This window comes from Podarcis liolepis, assembly GCF_965112155.1.
Source record: "Podarcis liolepis genome assembly, chromosome: 14".
Taxonomy (NCBI): Eukaryota; Metazoa; Chordata; class Lepidosauria; order Squamata; family Lacertidae; genus Podarcis; species Podarcis liolepis.
This window is the reverse complement of record NC_139569.1, coordinates 13,163,056-13,189,531: the sequence shown is the minus strand read 5'-3', so window position 1 is coordinate 13,189,531 and position 26,476 is coordinate 13,163,056. Positions and strand designations below refer to the sequence as shown.

The window sequence follows — 26,476 nt, the reverse complement described above, 5'->3', positions numbered from 1 at the left end:
GTAGGGGTGGGAAGTGGCAGCTGCCACACAAACAAATTATAAAGAATATTCAGAGAACATTTGGCAAAGTAAGTTTTATTTTCTAGGGAGCCAGATCAGAAATTCTCCTCAGAAAAATGTTTTCTGAGAAATCTTGGCCCACTTCTGGCATGTGTGTATTTTCTTCTTGAGCTGCTTCTGTGTGATCGCTGCAAGTACAAATACACCTGTGTCCGCAGTGCTATTTTTCTAGAAAAAGAGGTGCTGGAACTCACCATGAAGACCTCCCTAGTTCTCTTAGAATGGCAATGACGCCCAGATGAGAGGTGACAGAGTTTTGGCTGAAAACCCCCCTGCTTCTCTCTCTCTCTCTCTCTCTCTCTCTCTCTCTCTCTCTCTGTGTGTGTGTGTGTGTGTGGACAGCAACCATAGAACAAAACTGGCCATAGTGATTCCAACATCCTGAAAGAACAGAAATGTGGTGAAGTGTAATCAGATGACCGTGGAAAAGAAAACCTTTATTCACACTTGGAATCCTTGTGGGATGAACCCTATCAACCTGACAGCCCCCACTAACTGATTCTTGCCCTGAACCCTTCCTTTAAATATTTCCCCTCAGACCAGAGCTCCAAGCAGTTGGGTCTAGCAATCATTTTAGGGCAGGGCCGCAAAACCTTTGGTCCTCCAATCAGTGCTGGACTCCAGCTCCCATCAGTGCCCAACCAAGGATGGGCCAATGGTCAGGGATGATGGGAGTTGTAGTTCAGCAACCTCTGGAGAGCCAGAGGTGCTCGCAGCCCATTTTAGGGGCATTGTGGGAATGAAAATGGCAGCTTGACCCAGCTACTTGGTGCTGTTTGGTGTGCACAGAATAAGCCCAGCTGGGCCCGATAAGGGAGGAAAGGGGCCACCAGATACACTCGATTCAAGCAGGAACTGGCAAGTGCCACAGACCCATAAGCAAGTTCACAAGCAGTAGGATGGTTTAGTGGTAAGTTTCCAACCTCAGAGAAATTCATTTTTGAGATACTGAATAGCCCAATGAAGCATCTAGTCTCCTGTTCCTGGGGATGACTGCAGTCACTGTTGGACAGAAAAAAAGTCCCTTGTTTCCTTCTCAGTTTGCCTCCCAGTTTGCAAGCTCACATTGTCCAAAACTGAAGGTTCACCAGCTGCTGAGAATCCAAGAGGTGGTATTTATTATCTTCCGTGTGATATGGAGACCTCAGGACAGGCAGAGGGTCTGGGGAGGAGAGAATGTAATCAATGCTAAATTTAATTTCGGAGTCAGATTTTCCTATGGAGGAGCTGTTTAGACTCTCTTGGCTGGCGGCGGCGTTTGGAAAAAGCTCGCAAGTCTCCAAAGCTTTGGGCTGGGATTGCACTCTCTGACCGGGACAGGAGTTGATTCCGGGGAATCCGGAATCCACCGGGGACAGAGCTTGCAAGCAGTCGCTCCCGCCATTTGGCCGTTTGTCTCTGGGTTCCCTTTTGACGTTCTTCCTCCTCCTCCTCCTCCTGTAGTTCCCGTTTTCAAACAGGTCTAACATAGATTCACATCCCGATGCAAAGCTCCAGTAATTCCCCTTCCCTTTGTCATTGCCTTCTGTCCGGGGAACCTGCAATTCATTGTTTTTAAAATAATAATAAAAAAGAGAGAAAAAGCATCCATTCTGTCAGTGACTGCCTTTAAGAGAAATATAAAACCATCTGTCAAGGCTGTCTGGAAACTGCAACCTTTCCCTCATCTCAGACCGTTATCCCCTAATCCAAGAGTGGAAGAGAGTGGGGGACTGCACTCTGCACATGCACAGGAACTCTCTCAGTTTTCTTATTGCTATTCATTCCAAAGGTCTAAGGTTGATGCACAGCATTCTGAACAGATTGCGGAGCTGAAGCCTGGGCGAAAGCAAAACCCGAATTTGGCATTTGTGTGCGTGTGTGCTACAAACACAGCCGCTTCAACATCTGTGTCCGTTTAAATGCAAGTCTCGTATAAACATATATGACAAACTGTTGAAGACCAGGCTCTCTAATTATAGAAGTTGTAGGCAAATAGCCCCTTTCATTTGCTATGTACTAGCATACATCAGAAGAAAACAATATCTGCATTTTCTATCCTTCCATTCAGAAGCAGCTAAGAGGGTGAAAAGATCTCCATTTTCAATGATCTCCATTTACTTAGAGCTGAGCTTCTCTTTCTCCCTACCAACCTTGGACAGTGGCTTTCAAACTGTGTTCCACAGAGCTTTGTGGTTCCTCCAAAGCTTATCAGGAGTTATGTGGGGAAAATATCCATCAAGGTGTATAAGCTTTCCGGAAAGGCGGCTTGCCCTCTATTAATGATCTTGTTGGTGCTGACCTTTAAAGCCCTAAGCAGCCTCGGTCCTATATACCTGAAGGAGCATCTCCACCTCCATCGTTCAGCCCAGACACTGAGGTCCAGCACCGAAGGCCTTCTGGCGGTTCCCTCACTGCAAGAAGTGAGGTTACAGGGAACCAGACAGAGGGCCTTCTCGGTAGTGGCACCCGCCCTGTGGAACGCCTTCCCATCAGATGTCAAGGAAATAAGCAACTATCCTATTTTTAAAAGACATCTGAAGGCAGCCCTGTTTAGGGAAGTTTTTAATATTTAATGCTGTATTGTTTTTAACACTCAATTGGGAGCCGCCCAGAGTGGCTGGGGAAACTCAGCCAGATGAGCGGGGTATAAATAATAAATTATTATTATTATCTTCCCTGTTCAGCCAGCAGGCTCAAGGGTGAGGAATGACAAGAGCTGTAGTTCAAAATATCTGGAGAGTGTCTGGTCATATACACATTAAGGTAAAGGTAAAGGTACCCCTGCCCGTACGGGCAGTCATGTCCGACTCTAGGATTGTGCGCCCATCTCACTTAAGAGGCCGGGGGCCAGCGCTGTCCAGAGACACTTCCGGGTCATGTGGCCAGCGTGACGAAGCTGCTCTGGCGAGCCAGCACCAGCGCCGCACACGGAAACGCCGTTTACCTTCCCACTATAAAGCGGTACCTATTTATCTACTTGCACTTAGGGGTGCTTTCAAACTGCTAGGTGGGCAGGAGCTGGGACCAAAAGACGGGAGCTCACCCCGCCGCAGGGATTTGAACCGCCGACCATACGATCAACAAGTCCTAGGCACTGAGGTTTTACCCACAGCGCCACCCGCATCCCTAATACACATTAGGGAGCACAGATATTGGAGATATTCTCTGTGTGTTTGTGTGCAATGCTTTTGCTATATCATCCCAAGGGTCTGCTCTGCCCTAAGATCCTCCCCTTCTGAATTCTGGATCAATGCAGATAATTTGTTTTTAAATTAATTAATTCTGGCTATGCAGCTTGTTGCAGCTGATTTGCATCTTTCTCCCCTCTATGTTACGAACCTGCATTGAGAACACATTGTTATAAAAGGAGGAATGGACAAATCTGTCAATTTTGGTTCTCCAAGGTTCTCATTTTTCCAATCTTAAATTCAGTTTTCCCTATTTCCACGGGTATTTGTTGCCTCTGATCCTCCTGAAAATTCCTCAGCAACTTAATGCAGATTCTCCTAATAAATACATTCAGTTTTGACTAATATACACATCTTTGCAAGTAACTCTCCCCTAATGTAATGCAATTCTGCATGTTGCATTCATTTATATGCACACTTTGCATTAGTATACACATTTTTGTACAAATAACTTGGCTGAAGAACTGCAGCCCAAAATATGGAGAAGTGTGAATTTCAAAGGATGGCTGTGTTTTAGGTTGCATTTTGGTGCAAATTAGGTATGTTTCTCTTAAATGTGAACTGAATCAATTTTCTCCCACATCTCTAGATAGCAGCAATCTCCATATGATTGTAGGAACAGTTATATTTAGATATTTTTTCCACTTGCAAGACCTCATGAGGACATCAGTAAAATGCCACGCAAAAAGAACCACACCATTGCATGAAGTTTCTTTTTCGTGTTTGCAATGATGCTAGATCACTACAGTGGTACCTCGCAAGACGAATGCCTCGCAAGACAAAAAACTCGCAAGACGAAAGGGTTTTTGGTTTTTTGAGTTGCTTCGCAAGACGATTTTCCCTATGGGCTTGCTTCGCAAGACGGAAATGTCTTGCAAGTTTGTTTCCTTTTTCTTAACACCGTTAATACATTTGCGACTTGACTTCGAGGAGCAACTCATAGAACGCGGTGTGGTAGCCTTTTTTGAGGTTTTTGAAGACTTTGGTGATTTTTGAAGCTTTTCCAAAACTTTCCCGACACCGTGCTTCGCAAGACGAAAAAAAATCGCAAGACAACAAAACTCGCAGAACGAATTAATTTCATCTTGCGAGGCACCACTCTATTGCCTGCACTGGATGGCAGCATCTCCTCAAGGCACAGATCTTGCCCATCACTTGCTACCCAATCCTTTTCACTGGTGATACAACTAACTAAACCTGGGACCTTCTGTATTCAAAGTATGTGCTCCACCATTGAGCTAAGGTCCCACTATGTAACATTTGCCTGCTCTCCAGATGGCCTTCATGTTCCTGGGTCACACAGTCATTTAGCATCTCACTCAGCACACCTTCCACCTGCACATGAGCTGATAAATGTACACTAGCACTCCTATGCATTATCATCGGAGAGCAGTGGCTGCAACTGAGGACATGCTGAAATCATGAGTTAAATATGTAAACCGCTTAGAGGCTACAGATGATTTAGCGGTATAGAAATCCTGTTAAATATGGGATCTGCAACAAAATGTTGCAGCGTGGAAGGAATCTTGTACAGGAAACTCCATTCCATTCCCCTTCCCACTTGGCTTTCAATCATCGAACCCAAGAGTTAGCCAGCATTCCATGTCCACTGAGCATGTTCAGTCCTCACTCGGTTGTTGGGGGTTCCAGCTTAAGTTTTCCCCTCCAAATACCCTCTGTGTGTGGGGTGGCGGCGGCGGTATTTTAGCTCCATAAGCAACAGCCCATGGATGTTTCTCCACTACGGGCATTGCCCCATCAACCTCCATCTATTCTCAGTCAGCTGTTACCAGTCTGCCTTTCTGCTTACAAGAAGTCCAGGAATTGACACTGCTTGTCCACTTCATAGTCTTTGTTGCCCTTTGCAGAACCCAGCAGGGAGGAGGATGGGGCAAACTGAGAATTCATTGGCTCTTCCTGCCATTGGCTCTGGCGCCACCTACTGTTGGGCTCCCTGCCTTCCACCCAACCAGTCACCATAGTTGCCAACCATCACCAGCCATAGCACTCGCAACCTGGACTTCAGAAATAGAGGGGATATTTTTGCCCATGCAGCTGCACCTCGAGAATGCTTGGACGACGGCTCTATAGTAGAGAGCACACCTTGCATATGGAAGATTCCAAGTCAGATCTTTGACATTTGCTGTCAAAAGGACCAGCTAAGCCCCCTGTCTGTGACCCCGGAGAGCTGCTCTCATCTAGAGAAGACAATTCAGGCCTCGATGGACAAACAGCCTCACCCATCATAATAGAGCAGCCTTTCTCAACCTGTGGGTCCCCAGATGTTATTGGACTACAACTCCCATCATCCCTAGCTAGCAAGGCCAGAGCTCAGGGATGATGGGAGTTGTAGTCCAACAACATCTTGGGACCCACAGATTGAGAACCGCTATAATAGAGCTTTCCTCGTTTCCTATAGTGCTATGTGAAAACCTATTCCTGTCCTCGCCTCCCTGTTCCTTGTTGGTCATTCTCCATAAATAAATTGCTTTTTTAAAAATTATCCAAAAGGAGAGCACATTTTGGTGAAACTTCCCTGGGTCAGATGTGCATGTGCTTCTTCTGCTTTCAAGATGGCCCAGGGCATTTCTGAGTTTCATTTCCTTTGTTCTACAAATTGCCTGCAAACTACAGGTCTCCTGGGTGCCCATGCTTCATTGAAAGTTCGAAGGAAGACTTCAGATCAGGAAGCACAGGCAGCCAAGGAGGTTGCAAAGAGATGGAGTTATGTTTCTTGGAAAGAACGCACACACCACCCTCGGCCACCTCACAATGCCAAAGGAAGCTCAAAACTCCACACGCACCAAAATCCTAAAGCATGGGTAGGCAAACTAAGGCCTGGGGGCCAGATCCGACCCAATCACCTTCTAAATCTGGCTGGCGGACAGTCCAGGAATTAGTGTGTTTTTACATGAGTAGAATGTGTCCTTTTATTTAAAATGCATCTCTGGGTTATTTGTGGGGCACAGAAATTCATTCATTATTCCCCCCCCCCCAAATATAATCCTCCCTCCCCCCCCAAGGTCTGAGGGACAGTGAACCAGCCCCCTGTTGAAAAAGTTTGCTGACCCCTTTCCTAAAGCATCTCTCAAGGGTCCAGAGATGGAGACATGCAAATGGAGTGTAAACCAAGCCTTATGAGGAGTGGTTGAGGGAGTTGGGCATGTTCAACCTGGAGAAAAGAAGAGAGAGGAATATGATAGCCGTCTTCAGATACCTGAAGGGCTGTCACATAGAAGGTGGAACAAGCTAGTTTTCTAATCGCTCAAGAAGGTATAACCCAAACAAATGAATTCCCATTGCAAGTAAGGAGATTTTGACTAAACATTAGGGAGAACTTCCTGATGGCAAGGGCTATTTGATAGTGGAATGGACTTCCTCAGAAGCTGGTAGACTTTTTTTCCATTTTTCAGCAGAGGTTGGATAACCATCTGTCAGATGTACTTTAACTGTAATTTGTACATTGGACTAGATGGCCCTTGGGTCCAACTCTACAATCCTGTGATTATAATAACATAAGGAAATTTCTGCTGAATCAGGCTAATGGCTCTAGTCCTGTTCTAGTATACCTGAAGGAGCGTCTCCACCCCCATCGTTCTGTCCAGACACTGAGGTCCAGCTCCGAGGGTCTTCTGGCGGTTCCCTCATTGTGAGAAGTGAGGTTACAGGGAACCAGGCAGAGGGCCTTCTCGGTAGTGGCGCCTCTCCTGTGGAACGCCCTCCCATCAGATGTCAGGGAAATAAATAACTATCTGACTTTTAGAAGACATCTGAAGGCAGCCCTGTTTAGGGGAGTTTTTATGTTTCATGTTTTATCGTGTTTTTAATACTCTGTTGGGAGTTGCCCAGAGTGGCTGGGGAAACCCAGCCAGATGGGCAGGGTTATAAATAACAAATTATTATTATTATTCTCACAGTGGCCCTTTTAAAAGTGTTATGGATTGAGGGATTATTGGGTTGTCTTTATTCTTATTTTTATTGTGTATTTTTTGTTGTTTATTTTGTACAGTCATACCTCGGGTTACAGACGCTTCAGGTTGTGTGTTTTCGGGTTGCGCACCGCACTGAACCCGAAAGTACCAGAATGGGTTACTTCCAGGTTTCGGCGCTCACGCATGCATGGAAACACTTAATTGCGCTGTGCGCATGCACAGAAATGTCAAATCGCAACCAGTGTGCGCGCAGAGGTGCCGCTGTGGATTGTGAATGCTGCGGGTTGCGAACATGCCTCCCACACGGATCATGTTCGCAACCTGAGGTTTCACTGTTAATTTATGTTGTGAACTGCCCTGAGATCTATGAGGGCAGTATACAAATTTAATATAATGACGACGGTGGCGATTTGTGCATGGGAAGCCTGAAAGCAGGATGTGAGCGCAACAGAGCTCTTCCAGTTTGTGATTCGCAGCAACTGGCGCTGAGAGGCTTATTGAAAGCCCCCTTTCACAGGGGAGAAATCAAGAGACAGTTTCCAGCACAGTGCTGGTTCCCTATGGCCACATCTGAGCTGATTCTACAGCCAGATGTGCACAGCATCCTCTTGCAAATAGGGCTCCCAGCCGAGCAGCTTGCACAACCCAAGTCTCCCTTTCCAGGTTGTGGACTGCTGCTGCGGTTTGCTGGTCCTACCTTGACAAAGCAGCTGTTGAGGGAGAGGTTGTGGCGGATGGAGTTCTGCCAGGCTCGCTGGTTTGTCCTGTAGTAAGGGAATTTCTTCATGATGAAGTCGTAAATGCCAGAAAGAGTCACTTTGTTGGAGGGGCTCTGCTGAATGGCCATTGCAATTAAAGCGATGTAGCTGCAACATGAAACAAAAGAAAACGAATCGCAATGCCGTCCTGTATAGAAAGGTGTCGATGCTACGGGCATAGAGACTCTGGAAGCAACCTCACATAAGATTCAATCCAACTCCAAGGCTGTGATCCTAAACAATACACATTCAGGAATAAGCTCCGCTGAATATGGCAAGGGCTTTGTTCCAAATAGACATGCATAGGATGGTTAGTTACAGTGACTTCCCATTGAAGTCAATGGGGCTTCAATTGAGTCAGGACTAACTATGCAGAACGGTCCCATTGAAACCAAAGTAACAACAATGGGACCTAAATAACAATGAGACCCAACGCCCAATAACGAAGACGCTTCCTCAGGAGTAAGTGCCTTTGTTTTCAGTAGGACTACAGCTTTAGCCTTAGTCAGGATCCAACCCTAGAAATATTTCATGCATAATGCTGTTCTAAGTTCTCAAATCATTGCTGCAGTAATGTATGGTGATGATGGTGATGATGACCCCTGCTTTATTTATTTATTTCTCATCTTTCCTTCAGGGAACACAGGTGAACATTCGTAATTCTCTACCCCACCGTATTTTCGCAGCACAACAACTCTGTGAGGTAGGATAGGATCAGAAACAAAGGCAAAGTGTGTTTCTGGCCCAAGGTCACCTAGTGACCTCTATAACTTAGTGGGGATGTGAATCAGCCTTGGTCCAGCAATCAAATTGCTATACCACACTGTCTCCCATATTACCAGTGGAGACTCAGAGATAGAAGCCTGCTTGAGGTCAGTGTGGTAACTGAACTGGGAGCTTTCCAGCTCATCGTTCATGCTCTTAACATTTGCACTGCACAGCTCCGTCCATTGGACAGCGCTGCTCTTGAGATGCCCACTTTCTTTGGATAGTCTCTTGAGAGAGTTGTTTGAAGCACTGGGCTCCATGAGTGGGGTCAGTGGGTATTAGGTTGTAACCAACACTAGCCCTACATAGAGTAGACCCATTGAAGTTAACTGCCTTTTGTCATGAGGTCCCAGGGTGAGTTGCAACAAGAAGAGGGTAAGTTGGAAAAACTTCCAAGTCATCGACAAACAAAGTCCGCATGCTGGAATTTGAGTCCAAATCTCACGTTAGCTCTCAAATCAAGTCACATTCTCTCACTGAGAACACCTGGGCGTTTATGACTCAGGAAAGTTGATTGCGGAAAGCACAAAACGTTTCTTTAAAAAGAGATCTTGAAAGTAGGATTTGCGCCTAGTAGAGATGTCCTGGATTCTCCTTCAGTCCTCGTCTACAGCAATGACTGGCCCATTATTGCATGAGAAGTAGCAGGACTGCTGCTGACTGCATAAGGAAAATACTTAAGGATTCTTCTAGTTGCACAGTGAGAAATGCAATCTCTCTGTTTTGGCAACTGTTTTTCCATTCCACTCAAGTGAAAGAGCTTTGATTTAAAACACACAAACACACACCACCACCAAAAAGCATGCCCAGGCACGTTTTGCAACTTTTTTTGAAAAACCAACAACAACAGAAGTTTCTCAGCACTGAAATTCCTGTGAATTGTGGCAGGCGGTTGCACTTCATATCAAAGGATCACTTTGCAATTCAGTTCTGTCCAGGTTGACTTGGATGTGGCATGTGCCACTGAGTTCTAGGGGGCTCAAGTGACAATTCTACACATGTTTACCTGGGAGTAAGCCCCACAGAACTTAATGGGGCTTGCCTATGAGTAGACATGCATTGGATGCCCAGTTATTCCCATACAACTGTGCATAGTGGAACAGGAAGTATTTCTCTTTGTGATCTTTGGGAAGTGCAACTTAATGTAAATAGTGTATTAATCAACTCATGCTTTGGTTGATTAATCTTTAGCAGTGGATCTGAGAGTTAAGGACATACTCTATTTTTTAAGGTGTGGTGTTAATGCAAGAGAGAATAAAGAAGAAATGGTTAAAGACAATCTTCTCTTTTAATAATGAGTCGTAGGTTTTTCCTCAATAACCATAAGCTTCCTTCAATCTCTCAAAAATGAACCTAGATATTTTTTTGTAATATGCACATTTGATTAGCTACTTAGTAAGTCAAAATCCAGCCGTTTTGAAAGATTTAGAAGTGACTAATCAGACTTGCTTAAGAGGCTGAGGTCCTGAGTATTTCACTTATATCCTTGCCTAAAGTGGTTAATTTAGCACCTTATGCATTTAAGACATATTCATTAGATTGTTGTAGAGAATGGGGAGGGGGGTTGGAGATTGATCAGAGGACAGCAATCCCTATCAATTCTAAAACTAAAATAAGGCTACATTTTTGAAGGGAAAAACTTATGACACTGTACACATTTTATCTGCCAAACAACCCTCTGCAGTAGGCAAGTCTGATCAGACTGAGGCCACCCAAGCAAACCTTTTTTTGCCACTTCAGTCTGGAGCCCCCCTGGTTGAAATCCCAAGCTCAAACTGGCTCCTATTTCTAAAATAATGCGAGCAGTTGAAATGCATAAAAACGAGTCATTAAAAAAAAATCCAAAAATCATTGCAACCCCATATCCATTTTATTTCGTTTTTGTTTGCCCACACCTGAAAGATGCTTACGGATGAGTGTTGCAAAGAATCACAGAGGAATTCCCCAGCAACTGACAATATGGAGAGAGAGAGAAAGAGAGTTGGAAAAGTTAAGCTTACCTGTATGCTGGTCTGGTGAACCTTTTCTCTTCATCAGAGCTGCAGGTTGGGTAATCATCCCCATCGTAATTAAAGCAATTATAGGGGTACTGGGTGTTATCAAACATATTCCTTGTCCTCTTTTGGCTTCTGTGAAGTAGGAGAGAAAGAGAGAGGGAGAGAGGTGGAAGAATGATGCTTCTCTGTTTCTTCTCTCCTCCCTCTTTGCCTTTGCTTCCACCCTCCCTCCTCTCTCTCTCCCCCCTTTTTAATCCACACAGTGGCAATTTTTGTTGTTGCAGTCTTGGAGTCCCCAAACAACCCTTTCCGAATATCCTCGGTGGGCTCGCTCTCCCTTCCCCCTGCTCTCGCTGGAGGAAAATGAAAAAGGCAGCGACTAACCGATTCAAGTGTGGTAAAGGTCTCTCCTGAACCTTTGAACTTGGGTGGATGCAACAGCCAGTAGCTATGCACTCCTGCCTTCCTGGGTGGTCCCCCACTGGCAAGATGGGCACCAGCCTCCCGCTTGCCAACGACATACACAATGTGGCCAAATTAAATAGCCCAACTGGCTTCATAACTCTTTCTTGTAAACAAGGCTCCAGAGTTCCTTCTCTTCCTTGGTGTTTAAGACAAATAAAGGAGACATAGGACAGTCCCAATCACTCCGGGTTGTTGTCGTTTTGCTTTTCCAAAATCCATCCCTCATTGAGTCATAAATAAAACCCCCTTGAGAGGACATGGCAAACTGCCCGTCCTGGTGTTTTGCTTTGTTTTGTTTTTTAAACCGCCCCCCCCAACGGGCGTAAATTCTGTTTCCACAACTGGGAAGGGGGGTGGGAATACACACAAATGTGTGTGTCTCTGTGTGTGTCAAAGAGGACAGAACAGAAGGACTGGTGGGGGGGGGACTACTGTCAAGTAGGAAAGTAAAAGGAAAATAGCTGTAGGCAGGATAGCTGCCTGTGTGTGGGCTTTGATCTGTAGGATGAATTAGACTAATAACTCTCTGTGTTGGCATCCAATCCTGTAACAATTTGATAGTCTCTCTCTCTCTCTCTCTCTCTCTCTCTCTCTCTCTCTCTCTCCTCCTTCTCTTGCAATGCTTTGGAGTGGTTTCCAACATGTGTTGTAAAACCAAAGGCAAATCATTCAACGGTTTCATTATGGGAAAGGAGGGGGTTCCCTGAAAGGTGCGCACGCTACATGATAATTAAATTATTTGAAGACAGCCACTTCCCCCAGGAAGCCAGTTACTCTGAGGAGAAGAGGAGCCAATGCAAATCGGTGGCTTGTTTTGGAAGAGGGTTGGCTGGGTTGGAAAACGGTGGGAAAGGCGGGAACAAAGGAAGTTGGATCACTGGTCCACCCAATGAAATATTCTCTACATCAGGGTAGGGAATCTCAGGTCCAGGGGTCAAATGTGGCCCTTGGTGCTTTCCCAACCAGCCCTTAGGATGTTTCCCTGGCCAAGAACGGCATTGCAGTTGTACAACTTGGAGGTTATCAGAACATGGACTTGGAGGTTATCAGAACAAGGTTGCAAGTTAGGTCCCCATATGGAACAGCTGCATATTCCTGCATTGCACAGGGTTGGACTAGATCAGTGATGGCCAAAGTTGGCCCTCCAGCTGTTTGGGGACTACAATTCCCATCATCCCTGACCACTGGTCCTGTAAGCTAGGGATGATGGGAGTTGTAGTCCCAAAACAGCTGGAGGGCCATGTTTGGTCATCACTGGACTAAATGATCCTCTGGGTCCCTCCCAATGCTACGATTCTATGATTTTATGGACAACTATGGTCAGACTATCCTGGTGGAATAGAAATGTTTTCAGCAGACATTTCAAGGTTGAAATAGAAAGTACCCGATTCATTTCTACGTGTGCACATTTGTGCAAGCAGTTTTCCCTAATATAATGGATTTCTGAATGTTATCTTCACTCACATCTTCATTTTTATGCACGCTTTCTCCTAATAAACTCATTTTTGTAAAGACTGTTTTGTTGGTGACCTGCATTGCAAAATTCAGATGAGTGCAAATTTCAAAGGCTAGCCATGCTTCGGTTTACATGGTGGTTTAGGATGTGCAAATTTGGTAGATTTGGCTTTAAAAGAGACCTGAATTGAATTTCACCTCAATTCCTAATTTCCCCAAACCCCACCCCATCCTCCCACTAAATATAAGGGTCTGGTGACTTCTGTTTCAGTGTATCTGAAGAAGTATGCATGCACACAAAAGCTTATACCCAGAACAAACTTAGTTGGTCTCTAAGGTGCTACTGGACAATTTTTTAATTTTTAATTTATTTTGACTGCGTCAGACCAACATGGCTACCTACCTGAATCTAGAATCCTAGTACTGAGTTAATCTTAGCTTTGGCTTACAGTGATGTGTGTGAACTAAGCTTCTCTCTGTGTGTAAATCAGGGCCAAACAGTGCCATCCAGGTGTTGATGGACTGCAACTGTCACCATCCCTGACCATTGGCTTTGCTGGCTGGGAATGATGGGAGTTGATGGGAGTTGACAAGTGTTGGTGCTGACCTTTAAAGCCCTAAATGGCCTTGGCCCAGTATACCTGAAGAAGCGCCTCCACCTCCATCGTTCTGCCTGGACACTGAGGTCCAGTGCAGAGGGCCTTCTGGTGGTTCCCTCGCTGCAAGAAGCCAGGTTACAGGGAACCAGGCAGAGGGCCTTCTCAGTAGTGGCGCCTGCCCTGTGGAACACCCTCCCACCAGATGTCAAAGAGAAAATAACTACCAAACTTTTAGAAGACATCTAAAGGCAGCCCTGTTTAGGGAAGCTTTCAATGATTAATAGGTTATTGTATTTTAGTGTTTTGTTGGAAGCCGCCCAGAGTGGCTGGTGAGACCCAGCCAGATGGGCAGGGTATAAATAAAAAATTATTATTATTATTATTATTATTATTCAACAATTTCTGGAGGGCCACAGGTCCCCCACCCCTCCTATGTAGCACTCTTTCTTAACAGCTTCATGTGTTCTTCTTCCATACACTTTGGAGGCAGACAACAGGGTGGTTAAAGATGCTGAGGAATTTGAATCCGTTTGCATTTAAAGGCAAATCTACTGATTACACACTTTTATGAGCGGAAGCTCAGTGATTGTCCAAAATTCGCACTTCTCCAAATTTTGCGATGCAGTTCTCCAGCCAAGCCAAATGTCTATGTTATGGTGAAAAGTGTCTATAAAATGCATCTATATTATGAAGGAAAAAAAGAAGCAAACACCAAAGCATGATATTAAAGGAGAATGTTTTGGGGGAAAATATGCTTATTAGACAAAATGCATAGGGAAGATGGGTTGATCAGAAGCAATTTGCACAAAAATCCTGATGAATTCTCACGAGGACTTTTTTAAAGAAAAGAAAAAGGAAGAAAAATCACGAATGGAAATGTTGGGAACTGAACTTTAGGCTGGAAAAATGAGAAACGGGGAGAAACTGAAGCAGACAGATTCTCTCATCCCTGGGTTCAGATTGCCCTATATTGTGTCCACAGAGGCACAGCAAAGAGTGCAGGAATTTGTGACACATCTTATGCCTTGAGCCTCTCTACACCAAGCATAGAAAGCCGAGTTCCCATTGCTTCCATTTCAGAAGTTATGGGGTGGAGTGCAGAACCTTTTGTCGCCAAAACAGCACCATCCACGTGCAAGATGAAGGTATCATCAGGCTCAAGAGAACCCCAAGGCTTTCAGATGTGCTAAAAATCTTTGAAACTAGAACCTTAAGGAGTGTGTGCTAGGAGGGGAAGAGACTCAAAAAAAGCCAAATGGGAACTGAGCATGCTCAGCAGCTGCAGAATGCTAATTGACTATTGGGGAAGGGAAGGGAACAGTGCCGGATTTAAGTACAGTGGTACCTCGGGTTAAGAGCTTAATTCGTTCTGGAAGTCCGTTCTTAACCTGAAACTGTTCTTAACTTGAAGCACCACTTTAGCTAATGGGCCCTCCCACAGCCGCCGCACCGCCAGAGCACGATTTCTGTTCTTATCCTGAAGCAAAGTTCTTAACCCGAGGTACTATTTCTGGGTTAGCGGAGTCTGTAACCTGAAGCGTATGTAACCCGAGGTACCGCTGTATAAGCTAAACAAGCTATATCTTAGGGCCCCACTCTCTTGGGCCCCCCAAAAAATTTAAAGGAAAAAACCTGGATGTACATTTCCAAAATATAAGATAAACATATAGAATAAAACCTACATACAGCAACAGTGTTTCGTGTTGTGTAGACTCCTGTTTGTTATGTGCAAATGGCTTTAGATACCTATTAGGTCCATAAATTAACATACCATACATATATTCAACACACAAAAAAGGGATGATTTGTTGTTGACAAAAGGACAGCTGGACATATAAGGGGCCCCATTTCCTTCAGTAGCTTAGGGCATCATCAAACCTAAATCCGGGCCTGGAAGGAAAGGGAGAAGTCGGTGTGGGGGGATGGAATGGAATATATTAGAGGAGAGCGTGGCTGGCTGGAACCAACAATGTAGAAAACTGTCTTATAGTGAGTCAGGCCATCTTTTCATGTAGCTCAACATTGTTTTTGCTAACTAGAAGTGACTCTCGGGGATTCCTGGTGGGGAGCCTCTCCTAGTCATGTCTGGAGGTGCTGGGGATACAATCTTGGACCTTTTGAGTGTGCAACCAGTGAGCCACAGGTCTCCCACTGAACAAGGGTGCTCCATAATGCCACATTTTGCCCCACATCCCTTATGTATGAACTAACCGCAAATCCAACACTGAGCCTGCATAATAAATAATAATAATAAATTTTATTTATACCATACCCCGCCCTCCCCAGCCAGAGCCGGGCTCAGGGCGGCTAATACCAGTAAAATTACAGTAAAAACATAATGGGGGGGGGACCAATTTAAAATACAGGTTAAAATGCAATTTAAAATGAAGCCTCATTTTAAAAGTAGCCCATAGATCAAAACCATAAGGGGAGGGAAACATAAGGGTCAGACTGAGTCCAAACCAAAGGCCAGGCAGAACAGCTCTGTCTTGCAGGCCCTGCCGAAAGATGTCAAGTCCCGTAGGGCCCTAGTCTCTTGTGACAGAGCGTTCCACCAAGTCGGGGCCAGTACTGAAAAGGCCCTGGCCCTAGTTGAGACCCATCTAACCACCTTGTTACTTGGGACCCCCAAGGTGTTGTCATTTGTGGACCTTAAGGTCCTCCGCGGGGCACACCAAGAGAGGGGGTCCCGTAGGTACTTGGGTCCTGGGCCACATAGGACTTTAAAGGTCAAAACCAGCACCTTAAACCTGACTCTGTAGTCCACCGGGAGCCAGTGCAGCTGGTAAAGCACTGGATGAATGTCATCCCACGACAAGAACCCTGTCAGGAGTCTCACCGCAGCATTCTGCACCCGCTGGAGTTTCTGGGTCAGCTTCAAGGGCAGCCCCGCGTAGAGCGAGTTACAATAATCAAGCCTGAAATTTTTCCTAAAATGAAATGGGATATGAATATAAAACCTTCTCACACAACCTACCTGCAGGAGTTTCAGGGAGCTGAAAGCATTTCGGTAATATTAGCAACATTTCTGTTTTGCGAGTTGCTCTAACGTGCTAAATTTAACTTACCCTGTTTTGTCTGCCTTTGCATTGTTTGGGCGTGTTGCGGTTGTTCTAGAAACGAATGTCAAGCATGGGCCATTGGGTGCATCTTCTTGCAGATTGGAAAAACAATAACAACTAGACAACTGCCCTAGATTACTTGAAGTCAACAAACAAAGTCGGAATTTGGATTCCTACAGTGAGCAAATAGACACAACAACCGAATTCTGCCAGCGTGCTTTTGAAATCCAAATGGCAGTGTGTCTTTTGTTTTAAGGCCTTCTGTGCTGCATTTCATCCCTGGCTGACTATTTATGGCCAGTTGATAAATCTCCCCAAAAGAATGTTTACAAAAGAAATATAGGAGGACCTTTAACTGCAATGGCAACATTAGCAGGTGTCCCAGTTATTATAGAGGAGTGAAGCTGAGCAATGCTTTTGCCTTAGCATCTGTTTGGCTGCCGTGATTTTACTGGGGAAACTGTAACTCATACCCGGCGTTATCATAAAACCATAATTTTACTGGGCACTTTTTTCAACCCTTCTGGTGTATATTTCCAGAATGTAAAGCTGTAAACTATTTGATTTGGGAGATTAAGCGGATGATTAAAATGCCATGTAAGATTTGCTTTCTGTGAAAAGAGAGAAAGCCAGAGCAAAATAAAACTTTCATATAAAAACCGAGCTGAAATATTATATCATTATGACAATGATTAAAAGAATGTGATGCATGCAGTTGGATCTTTTTATAATTCCAGGGGGGGTTACCCCCCCCCCATCCCATAATTGTTAATAAAAGGGAGAAATAATTGTTTACTTTTCTATCCAATCCAAAGTCTAGGCATTGGTGCAATGACAATGCATGCAGACAGGGAATAGGGGAAAGGATATTTTAAAAATTGGAATACCAAGCAAATATTAGAAACATAGAAAATGACAATTGGTAATATAAAGGTGATTAATGCAGCAAGGAATTTTAGCAACTTTATCAAGTGTTTTGATTTTACAGCATCTACCTGGCTTGTAAAAGGTCCAGGTGCAATCTCTAACATCTCCAGGTATGGCAGGTGGCACTGCCAGCTCTGGAGAACAGCTGCCAGTCAGTGTTGACAATACTGAGCTAAATGGACCCATAGTTTTGACTTGGCAGAAGACAAGTTGTTCCTCTTCATCCTGGAGAAGAGTGACTAGTGGGGTGCCACAGGGTTCTGTCTTGGGCCCGGTCTTATTCAACATCTTTATCAACGACTTGGATGATGGACTCAAGGGCATCCTGATCAAATTTGCAGATGACACCAAACTGGGAGGGGTGGCTAACACCCCAGAGGACAGGATCACACTTCAAAACGACCTTGACAGATTAGAGAACTGGGCCAAAACAAACAAGATGAACTTTAACAGGGAGAAATGTAAAGTATTGCACTTGGGCAAAAAAAAAAAAAAAAAAAGAGAGGCACAAATACAAGATGGGTGACACCTGGCTTGAGAGCAGTACATGTGAAAAGGATCTAGGAGTCTTGGTTGACCACAAACTTGACATGAGCCAACAGTGTGACGCGGCAGCTAAAAAAGCCAATGCAATTCTGGGCTGCATCAATAGGAGTATAGCATCTAGATCAAGGGAAGTAATAGTGCCACTGTATTCTGCTCTGGTCAGACCTCACCTGGAGTATTGTGTCCAGTTCTGGGCACCACAGTTCAAGAAGGACACTGACAAACTGGAACGTGTCCAGAGGAGGGCAACCAAAATGGTCAAAGGCCTGGAAACGATGCCTTATGAGGAACGGCTAAGGGAGCTGGGCATGTTTAGCCTGGAGAAGAGGAGGTTAATGGCTGAAATGACCGACAGAATCCGTGAACAGGGGAAAGAGACGGCGGATGAAGACTGGAAGAAATTTAAAATTTATCTCAAGAAATATTACAAAATTAATGAATGCTAAAATGTTGAGGTTTTTAGTAAGAAAAGGAGATTACAGCGACAAAAGATTAAGTAAAAGAAAAGAACAAATAAGAGACAAATTTGATAAAATTAAGTTTAGGATTTGCTGAAATAATTTTGGAAAGTGGGATGTAGAAAGGGGAGGTTTGGGGGAGTCAGAGAAGTGAGGTTTATGAAAAAAGGAGATGAAATTATACATGTTTGTTTGTTTCTTTATTTGTTTGTATTGTTTATAAAAACTTTGTAAAATCAATAAAAAAAATTATAAAAAAAGAGAAGAGAAGGTTAAGGGGTGATATGATAGCCATGTTCAAATATATAAAAGGATGTCATATAGAGGAGGGAGAAAGGTTGTTTTCTGCTGCTCCAGAGAAGCGGACACGGAGCAATGGATCCAAACTACAAGAAAGAAGATTCCACCTAAACATTAGGAAGAACTTCCTGACAGTAAGAGCTGTTTGACAGTGGAATTTGCTGCCAAGGAGTGTGGTGGAGTCTCCTACTTTGGAGGTCTTTAAGCAGAGGCTTGACAACCATATGTCAGGAGTGCTCTGATGGTGTTTCCTGCTTGGCAGGGGGTTGGACTCGATGGCCCTTGTGGTCTATTCCAACTCTATGATTCTATGATTCTATAAGCTTCTTATATGCCATCTTAAAATAGGCATTCCTTCATATATGAGATTGAAGGGGGAATTCCTTTCTGCTGTTTTTTGTGCCTGCATTAAAATTAATTAGCATTATTTTTTTTAAAGACAAAGTCTCGCCCAGTTAATCAGGGATAACTTTTCAATTGATTAAAAAGGGATTTACGGTAGTGTACAAACCTGTGGATCTTCTTCTCCAGAAATAAGTCCAAGTGTGGAAGTAAGTCTCATTGAACTCTACTTCTGTGATTGCACTGTAAATCAATTATAGTAACAGATTAATTGATCAGCACCTGCAGCTTTCCACTTAGAAATTCAGAGCAAAGGGCTACAGATGTTTCCCAGGTGACCTCAAATTCTAATTGATTATATTTAGGCTACTCAAATCATCACCTATTCTTAGGACAGAAACGCTCAACCTCGGCCCTCCAGATGTTTTTGGCCTACAACTCCCATGATCCCTAGCTACCAGGACCAGTGGTCAGGGATGATGGGAACTCAAAACATCTGGAGTCTCAAAACATCTGGTAGGGCTGAGGTTGAGGAAGCCTGCTCTACACCTTTGAGGGCTGCATAAAAGTCAGAAACAGGTAAAGCTTGTCCTGAAGTCGAGATGCAGTGTTACCTCAGGTTACATATGCTTCAGGTTACATACACTTCAGGTTGCAGACTTTGCTAACCCAGAAATAATGCTTCAGGTTAAGAACGTTGCTTCAGGATGAGAACAGAAATCGCGGGGGGGGGGGTGGCAGTGGGAGGCCCCATTAGCTAAAGTGGTGCTTCAGGTTAAGAACAGTTTCAGGTTAAGAATGGACCTCCTGGATGAATTAAGTAAACTCGAGGTACCACTGTAGAGAGAAGAAGAAAGTGAGGGTTTATGTGTGTGTAGGAGGTCCTAGCTTTGAATCCTCTCTTGGCTATGAAGCTGACTGGGTGATCTTGGGCCTGTCCTACCACATAGGGTTGTGGTGAAGATAAAATGTGAGTGTGTGTATGAACTATAGGTGCTACCCTAAGCTCTTTGGAGAAAACACAGATTACAAATGAAGTGAAGCTAAGTAGCCAACAGAAGGAAACAATATGAGTAGTCAAGATACAATTTGCACAGTCCAGGGCTCCATCTGCAATGTGCATTTAAAGCAGTACCATACTACTTTAAGCAAGACATAACTTTCCCCCAAAGAATCCTGTGAGCTTGGGAAGAGTCCTGAGAGTTGTTAGGAGACACACACCCCCCCGCCTTACCCTCACAGAGCTACAATTCCCATAAATCACTGGGAAGAGAAATGGATTGTTAAACCACATTGTCAGAGCTGCTCCCAGATCCTAGCTCACAGAGGATCACGCTAGCCAGCGGTCACTTGTAAAAGTCTTTTATTGAGTTACAGTTTCCATTCTCAAGCTGCTGCGCGCAACTCTACGTCTTAAGGGTTAGACCGGCGAAGCTCCGTCTGAGTCTCCGCCCCCTGTACACCAACTTAATACCCTAGCCTTACTCCACCTTTTCCGCCTGACTGTTCTTCTCTGGGTCCCTCTGCCCCCCGGGGTCTCTTCCTTCCGGGATTCTTCTGACGCTGACCCCCCGGACCCTCCTGTCTCCTTGCGCCGGGCTTTAGGACCTGGCTCCCTTTCCGGGCTGCTTACTGCGCCACCTTCCTGTGCATTTGAACTTGGCGCGCGCGCCCAACCTTCCACTTTCCGTCTGACCGTTTCTTCGCTCCCCGATGGAGGTGTGGCCACTCCTGACTCGTGCCCTCCCTCCTGTTGTGAGCTTCCAGCGCTTGATCCCTGGCGCCCTTCCTCTCCCCTGCTCTCTGTTGGTGACGCTGGTCCCGATTTCCAACTGCTCCCCTCTGAGCCCCCTCTGGCCCTTTCTTCCTGGGGTGTCCCCCTGGACTCCCCCCTTGCCCTGGCCACTGGTGCTCCTTTCTGTGAATCTTCTGATTCACTGGAAAGACTCGGAGATCTCGGGTCGTCGTCATCACTCATCTTTTCTTCTGCCTCCTCCCCCTCGCTCTCTGTTTCCTCCCTTGCCCTTGCCTCTGCTCCTGAACCCCTGACACACATGTTTATTAATAATATCTGTATGAGCTGCATAGAAATATTTTTATAAATAAATAAATGGTTGCTATGAACTTGAGCCCGAGTTTTGGTTTTTCCTCCTCACATCCCAATACATTTTCCTTTTGTGTTGTGCCTTGTTTAGATTGTAAGCCTGAAGGCAGGGACTCCTTCTTCTTCTTTTATTTTTAATGACTCGTAAGTCACTCTGAGTACATTTTGGGGGGCTGAAGAACATGATAAAAAGATACACCTAAATAAAACCGGGGTGCTTCTTATCCCTCTCCCACAATTGCATATTTCAGGGGATGCTGACCTGAACTCTTCCACTGGTCTTCACAGCACCGCCTAGCCAATTAAAGGTTTGTTTGGATGAATGCAAGTGTTTACATTCTGACTTAAACACTAACTGTGGACGAGGAACTTGTTCCAGATGTTCACCGCCTTCGTTGGTGCCCAAAATGGCATCAGACAGTTACGCACCAATTTTAATTAAACTGCTTTTGCTGAGAGAACAGATTCGGAAAGAAAATGAGCGGCAGCTGTGGAAAGTGGCTGGCTGCTGTATGCAACAACACTCCCTGCTGCTTGCAAGTGGATAGGGGTGCAAGCGAATCCATCTAAGGCAGCCTTTCTTGAGCTTGGGTCCCCAGATGTTGTTGGACTACAACTCCCATCATCCCTGACCACTAGTCCTGATAGCTAGGGATGATGGGAGTTGTAGTCCAACAAAATCTGGGGACCCAAGCTTGAGAATATACGGGCATCATACATTTGAAAGCACTATGATACTGCTTTAAGCAGTCATGGCTACCCTCCAAAGGATTCTGGGAGCTGGAGTTCATTAAGGGTGCTGAGAGTTGTTAGGCAGAGCCTATTCCCCCTTAAGGTAAAGGTAAAAGGACCCCTGACCATTAGGTCCAATTGTGACTGACTCTGGGGTTGCGGCGCTCATCTTGCTTTACTGGCAGAGGGAGCCGGTGTACAGCTTCTGGGTCATGTGGCCAGCATGACTAAGCCGCTTCTGGCAAACCAGAGCAGCGCACGAAAACACCGTTTACCTTCCCACCAGAGTGGTACCTACTTATCTACTTGCACTTTGACGTGCTTTCAAACTGCTAGGTTGGCAGGAGCAGGGACCGAGCAACGGGAGCTCACCCCGTCGCAGGGATTCGAACCGCTGACCTTCTGATCGGCAAGTCCTAGGCTCTGTGGTTTAACCCACAGCACCACCCTTTCATGGCTATAAATTCCCCCTTACATGGCTACAATTTCCAGAATTCCCTGTGAAGATGATCGACTTGTAGACCATTCTGAGATGTGCAGCTCCCTTCTGGGCAGTTTTCTGATGACCACATGCAAGTTGTGGGCGGGGCCAGGAGCAAAAGTAGGTGGAGTAATGAATGCAAACTTTGCTTTTCTGCAGAAGAATGGGTTCCACACACACACACACACACACACACACACACACACACACTTCTCTGTCCTCCATCCAGGCAAATACAAAATATGGAGTTCAAAGACACATTCCAGGCAGGCCAAAACAGTCCACAGGTGTGCAAAGCCCATACCCTCCAACATTCCTCAGGTAAAGATTGCGACATTTCTCACTCCCCCCAAACTGACCCTCCTCGACCCCCCCATGTTTTGGTTCCCCCCCCATCTATTAGGAAAAGGTCAAGTGCCACTACTTCGCCAATGGAACACAACACACACACACCCTCCACCACCCTAAGAAAACCCCTTAATCCTGATTTTATTTTGTTTTATTCTTTGGCAGATTTACAAAAGCAAAACACACCAATAAATAAATTTTAGAAAGGGGCAAGATTAGACACAGACACACAAATTATATATTATTCAAGACTCACAATATTATTATTATTATTGTGGGGGGTTCTACAAATTCCCAGGCAGTACCAGATACACCCCACTAGAGCGCAGTAAAAAATGAAAACCATCTAATTTACATGTAAGCTTTGTGCAAGGAAATAAGGACCAGGACTCAATAAATGGGTCGACTGAAGGAACCTTTAAAGACAGGAAAGAACACTTGGGATCAAATGATTCTCCTTGGCACCATCCCCCCTCCAATGTTGCTCACCAAAAAGTTTGTAAATGCCTAGCCAATCCTAACTTTAGCTGAGGACAGTCTGTACTGACCCAAGTCACCCTTCCTTGGTTTTACTATAAAGAGCATGAGAAAAGTTCTTTTTAACGAGCCTCGTCGTTGATTCTGGGAAGATTGCCTGCTGGTGAAAGTGACAGTTGTGAGGCAAATTTTGCTGCCAGAGTGAAGCCTTGATAGAGTTTATGTCAGGGATTCTATGTAACATTTCACCAAAGACAGACAGTCTCTCTCTTTCACACACCAAGCTCCCCACCTCCTAAATTAGAATCACCACTTGGACTCGCACATCTATCATCCTTCACGTCTCCAACCATCTATCACGTTAAAGGGGCAGATAACCCTACTGTGAAGACTGCAGCAGATAAGTCTTCTGCTAACACAGTATTTTGGAGCTGGTGTCAATAATCCCTTGAAGGGAAAAAATTGCAGCTTCCTCCTCCCGTTTATTCATTTCTCCCTCCTTCCCTCTCTCCCTCCCTCACACACACCTTTTGTTTTATTGTGTGTTCTTCATAAGAATTCCTAGAAACAATGGTTTGTATCCAAACACTAGAAACAATGATTTGTATCAAAATAGCAGTTTGTTTCCAAATGCTGAAAGGAATGGTTTGTATCCAATGTTAAGTCCCATTCCTAGTAGTAAGTGCAAAGTTAGGTCACATCTGTATTATACATTTTAAGCACTCTGATACCACTTTAACAATCATGTCCCGCCCCCCAAGGAATCCTGGGAAGTGTAGTTTGTTTGTTTATTTGTTTGTTTTAGTAAAATGCAAAATCAATCATAAAACAAAACAATGACAGAAAACAGGTATGAAATATTGAAGGAGATACAAAAAGGGCCCCATTAGTACATTCCAGACTTTTGGTATAATAGAAATTGTATCAGGTCTATAAAAACGAAAACACCATTAACATAGGATGAGTTGCATTTCTAGCAAACCTTAGTTTGCAAAGCTCTGCACATTTTCTCTTTTATTGTATTATCCACATCCATTTATAGCCTAGGGGGTGAGGATTGGTTATGTAGTTTGTTGTTTGTTTGTTTAATAAGATTTATATATTGCTTGATTGCAGAAAAAACCTCAAAGTGGTTTACAAAAAAGATAGAACAATAAAATTATCACTAAAAAAAATTCACAACTGTAATATAAAACATATGGAAGGTTAAAACTGCAATCAAATAGACTTAAAGAAATTAAAACTTTCTAAACATCTGGGTAGGCTTGTCTAAATAATGTCTTCAGCAGGCGACAAAAGGGTACTGAAAGCTGTTAGGTAAACAAACGCATGTGTATTCATCACTCAAATGCTGATCAATTTCTACAATGACTTTTTTCTGCCTGCAAACCTCACTACCAGAATACGCCAAAGGTCTTTCTGTTCTAGCAAGTAGCTTCCAGCAGTGGCTAACAGGATGCCTCTATCTCACTAGCTGTGCACACGAAGGTAGACCATAATACACAGGCAGCTCTCTTATCACATGTCTCAGAACTTTTGTCTGTCGACAATTACGTACCTCCCGGTTAGCTACAGAAAGAGCCAAGGAAATGCCCGGTTAATCAGGAAATGAAGCATATCTCCTCCTTTAACGCCATGGAATTCAAAGGAGGCGAGGGAGGAAAAGGGTCTCTGCACTTTGCCTTATCGATACAAAATCTCCATGCTACGAAGGAGCAGCTTTGATTAAAGACATGCCCTTCTGTTTGAAGGCAGGTGTGTCTTGTGATCTAACATGAGTTCTGCAAGATGAAATTACACTCTGCAAGCCTGAAGCTCAACATATGAAGCTAAATGGAGAGGGGGGGGAGGATAATCACTCCACATCTGAATTTTCCAGATGCCCTGGGCAGGATTTGGCCCACACAGGCCTTCTTCCCTCCTAGGGTCTCAGCTCGGCATTTATAGCCATTCCTGGTGTGCTGGTGGTTTGCAGTTTAGAGATACCTCGTCATTTTGGGCACCAGTCAATCCCTTCTCAGGAATTGGTAATTTGTGAACATCTCCTAAACCAGTGGTCCTCCAGATGTTGGTAGACCATGATTCGCATCATCCCCAATGGTTGGACATGCTGGCAGGGGCTGATGGGAGTTGGAGTCCAACAACATCTGAATGGCCAGAGTTCCCCCAGCTCTGCCACTAGGGTTGCAGGGAGAAAGGAAGGTCTTCCACAGGAACTCTTGACTGAAGATTGAAGTGGTGTTTTATAACAGTATACCCATTCCTTTTGAAATCACCCTTGTTTATTGCTCAAATCATTACATGGAATTGGATGGAGAGCTACCAGGAATACCCATTGTGTACCAACATTTCAAACCTGCATCAAAGTTTTCCCGCTTAAAAATAAAATGAGCAGATGTTTTGTGCCGGGGTATACTCTAAGGTTACCATATTTTTTTCAATGACTCCGGGGACACTTTTCAACTTCTTGCTAAATACATGGATTTTGTCAGGGGACTGATTTGTAAATCAGGGGACTGTCCGCAGGAAATGGGGACGTCTTGAAGCACATGAAAGTTAGTGGTTCTGGCTAGGTGCAAAATAAGGATCAAACAGACTCAGCAATGGAGAATAAGAAGGTGAAGTTTATTGCCAGGCAATAAGGACCCAGTTTGGAATCGCTTCCAAAAGGAACTGGGACCCCGATTGACAGAAATCCAGAGGTCTTTATACCTGAGCAAATCACAGCAAATCATAGATCATGAGACAACCATGGGGGTCTCACAATATTGTCAGCGAGAATCAGCCAATCAGCAAGCTGTTGTCACGCTACCAGCTCCTGGTCAAGCACTGGTCAAGCACAGGGTTCAAGTTCTGCTTTCTGATGCTTCCAGTGACGCTTAGTCTAACCTTTCCCCCAGTTATGACAGGACAGGGAGTTTGGAGTTTTTGTGGTTTTGCTCTTCCTGTTCTGTGGATTAATTTAGCCTGTATCTGAGGGGAATTTGTACCAGAATCTGATTCACGTCTTCCCCTTGTCCAGGGTACACAGATGTTTGTAGGGGAAAGGTCGGTTCCTAACTTTGCTGTTTCAAGCAGTTTGCCTTAGTATACTTAGTATACTTGCAGGACTTGTGTCCTACATTAAGCAGGACTGTTCTCTGGTTTAAAGGCCTGTCAGATCACAGCACTCTGTTTCAAACACTGTCTGGGTTAAAGGTGCTAAGTTGTAATTAATGAGCATGAAGGTCCATTAATTGTAATGGGACTACTCTGGGAACTGAACAGAAGACAGCAGTAATGACGTTGAAGATTTTAACACCTGGATATTGTCCTGAACAGGCCTACCTCAGGGTCTCTTAGCGATGGGGGGTGCGGGGGTATGCATATCCCTAAACATTTTGTGAATCTTTGTACTTTTGTCCATTTACCATATTTATTTTTCCTGATTTGAACTATAAAACTCATTTCTTGAGTCAAAATGAGAGTACCCCTAAACATTTTTTTTGAAAAAAA

At 44.5% G+C, this 26,476-nt stretch overlaps 2 protein-coding genes across 4 annotated transcripts in view; one reads left to right on the top strand and one right to left on the bottom strand.

The window, feature by feature from the left end:
• Positions 1-26,476, top strand: part of PRKAR1B (protein kinase cAMP-dependent type I regulatory subunit beta) — a 539,030-nt gene that overhangs the window by 443,174 nt on the left and 69,380 nt on the right. The window lies entirely within an intron of this gene.
• On the bottom strand, positions 507-24,577 carry FOXL3 (forkhead box L3). 2 transcript variants are annotated; one of them, XM_083474532.1, is made up of 4 exons: positions 24,540-24,577; positions 10,689-10,817; positions 7,860-8,028; positions 507-1,598 (listed from the first exon to the last, which is right to left on the bottom strand). In XM_083474532.1, exons 2-4 carry the CDS (start codon positions 10,793-10,795, stop codon positions 1,122-1,124), a joined length of 753 nt encoding a protein of 250 aa, XP_083330658.1. In that variant the 5' UTR covers positions 10,796-10,817; positions 24,540-24,577; the 3' UTR covers positions 507-1,121. The 2 variants fall into 2 exon arrangements, with proteins under 2 accessions (XP_083330658.1, XP_083330657.1); XM_083474531.1 differs by lacking the exon at positions 24,540-24,577 and adding an exon at positions 11,070-11,302.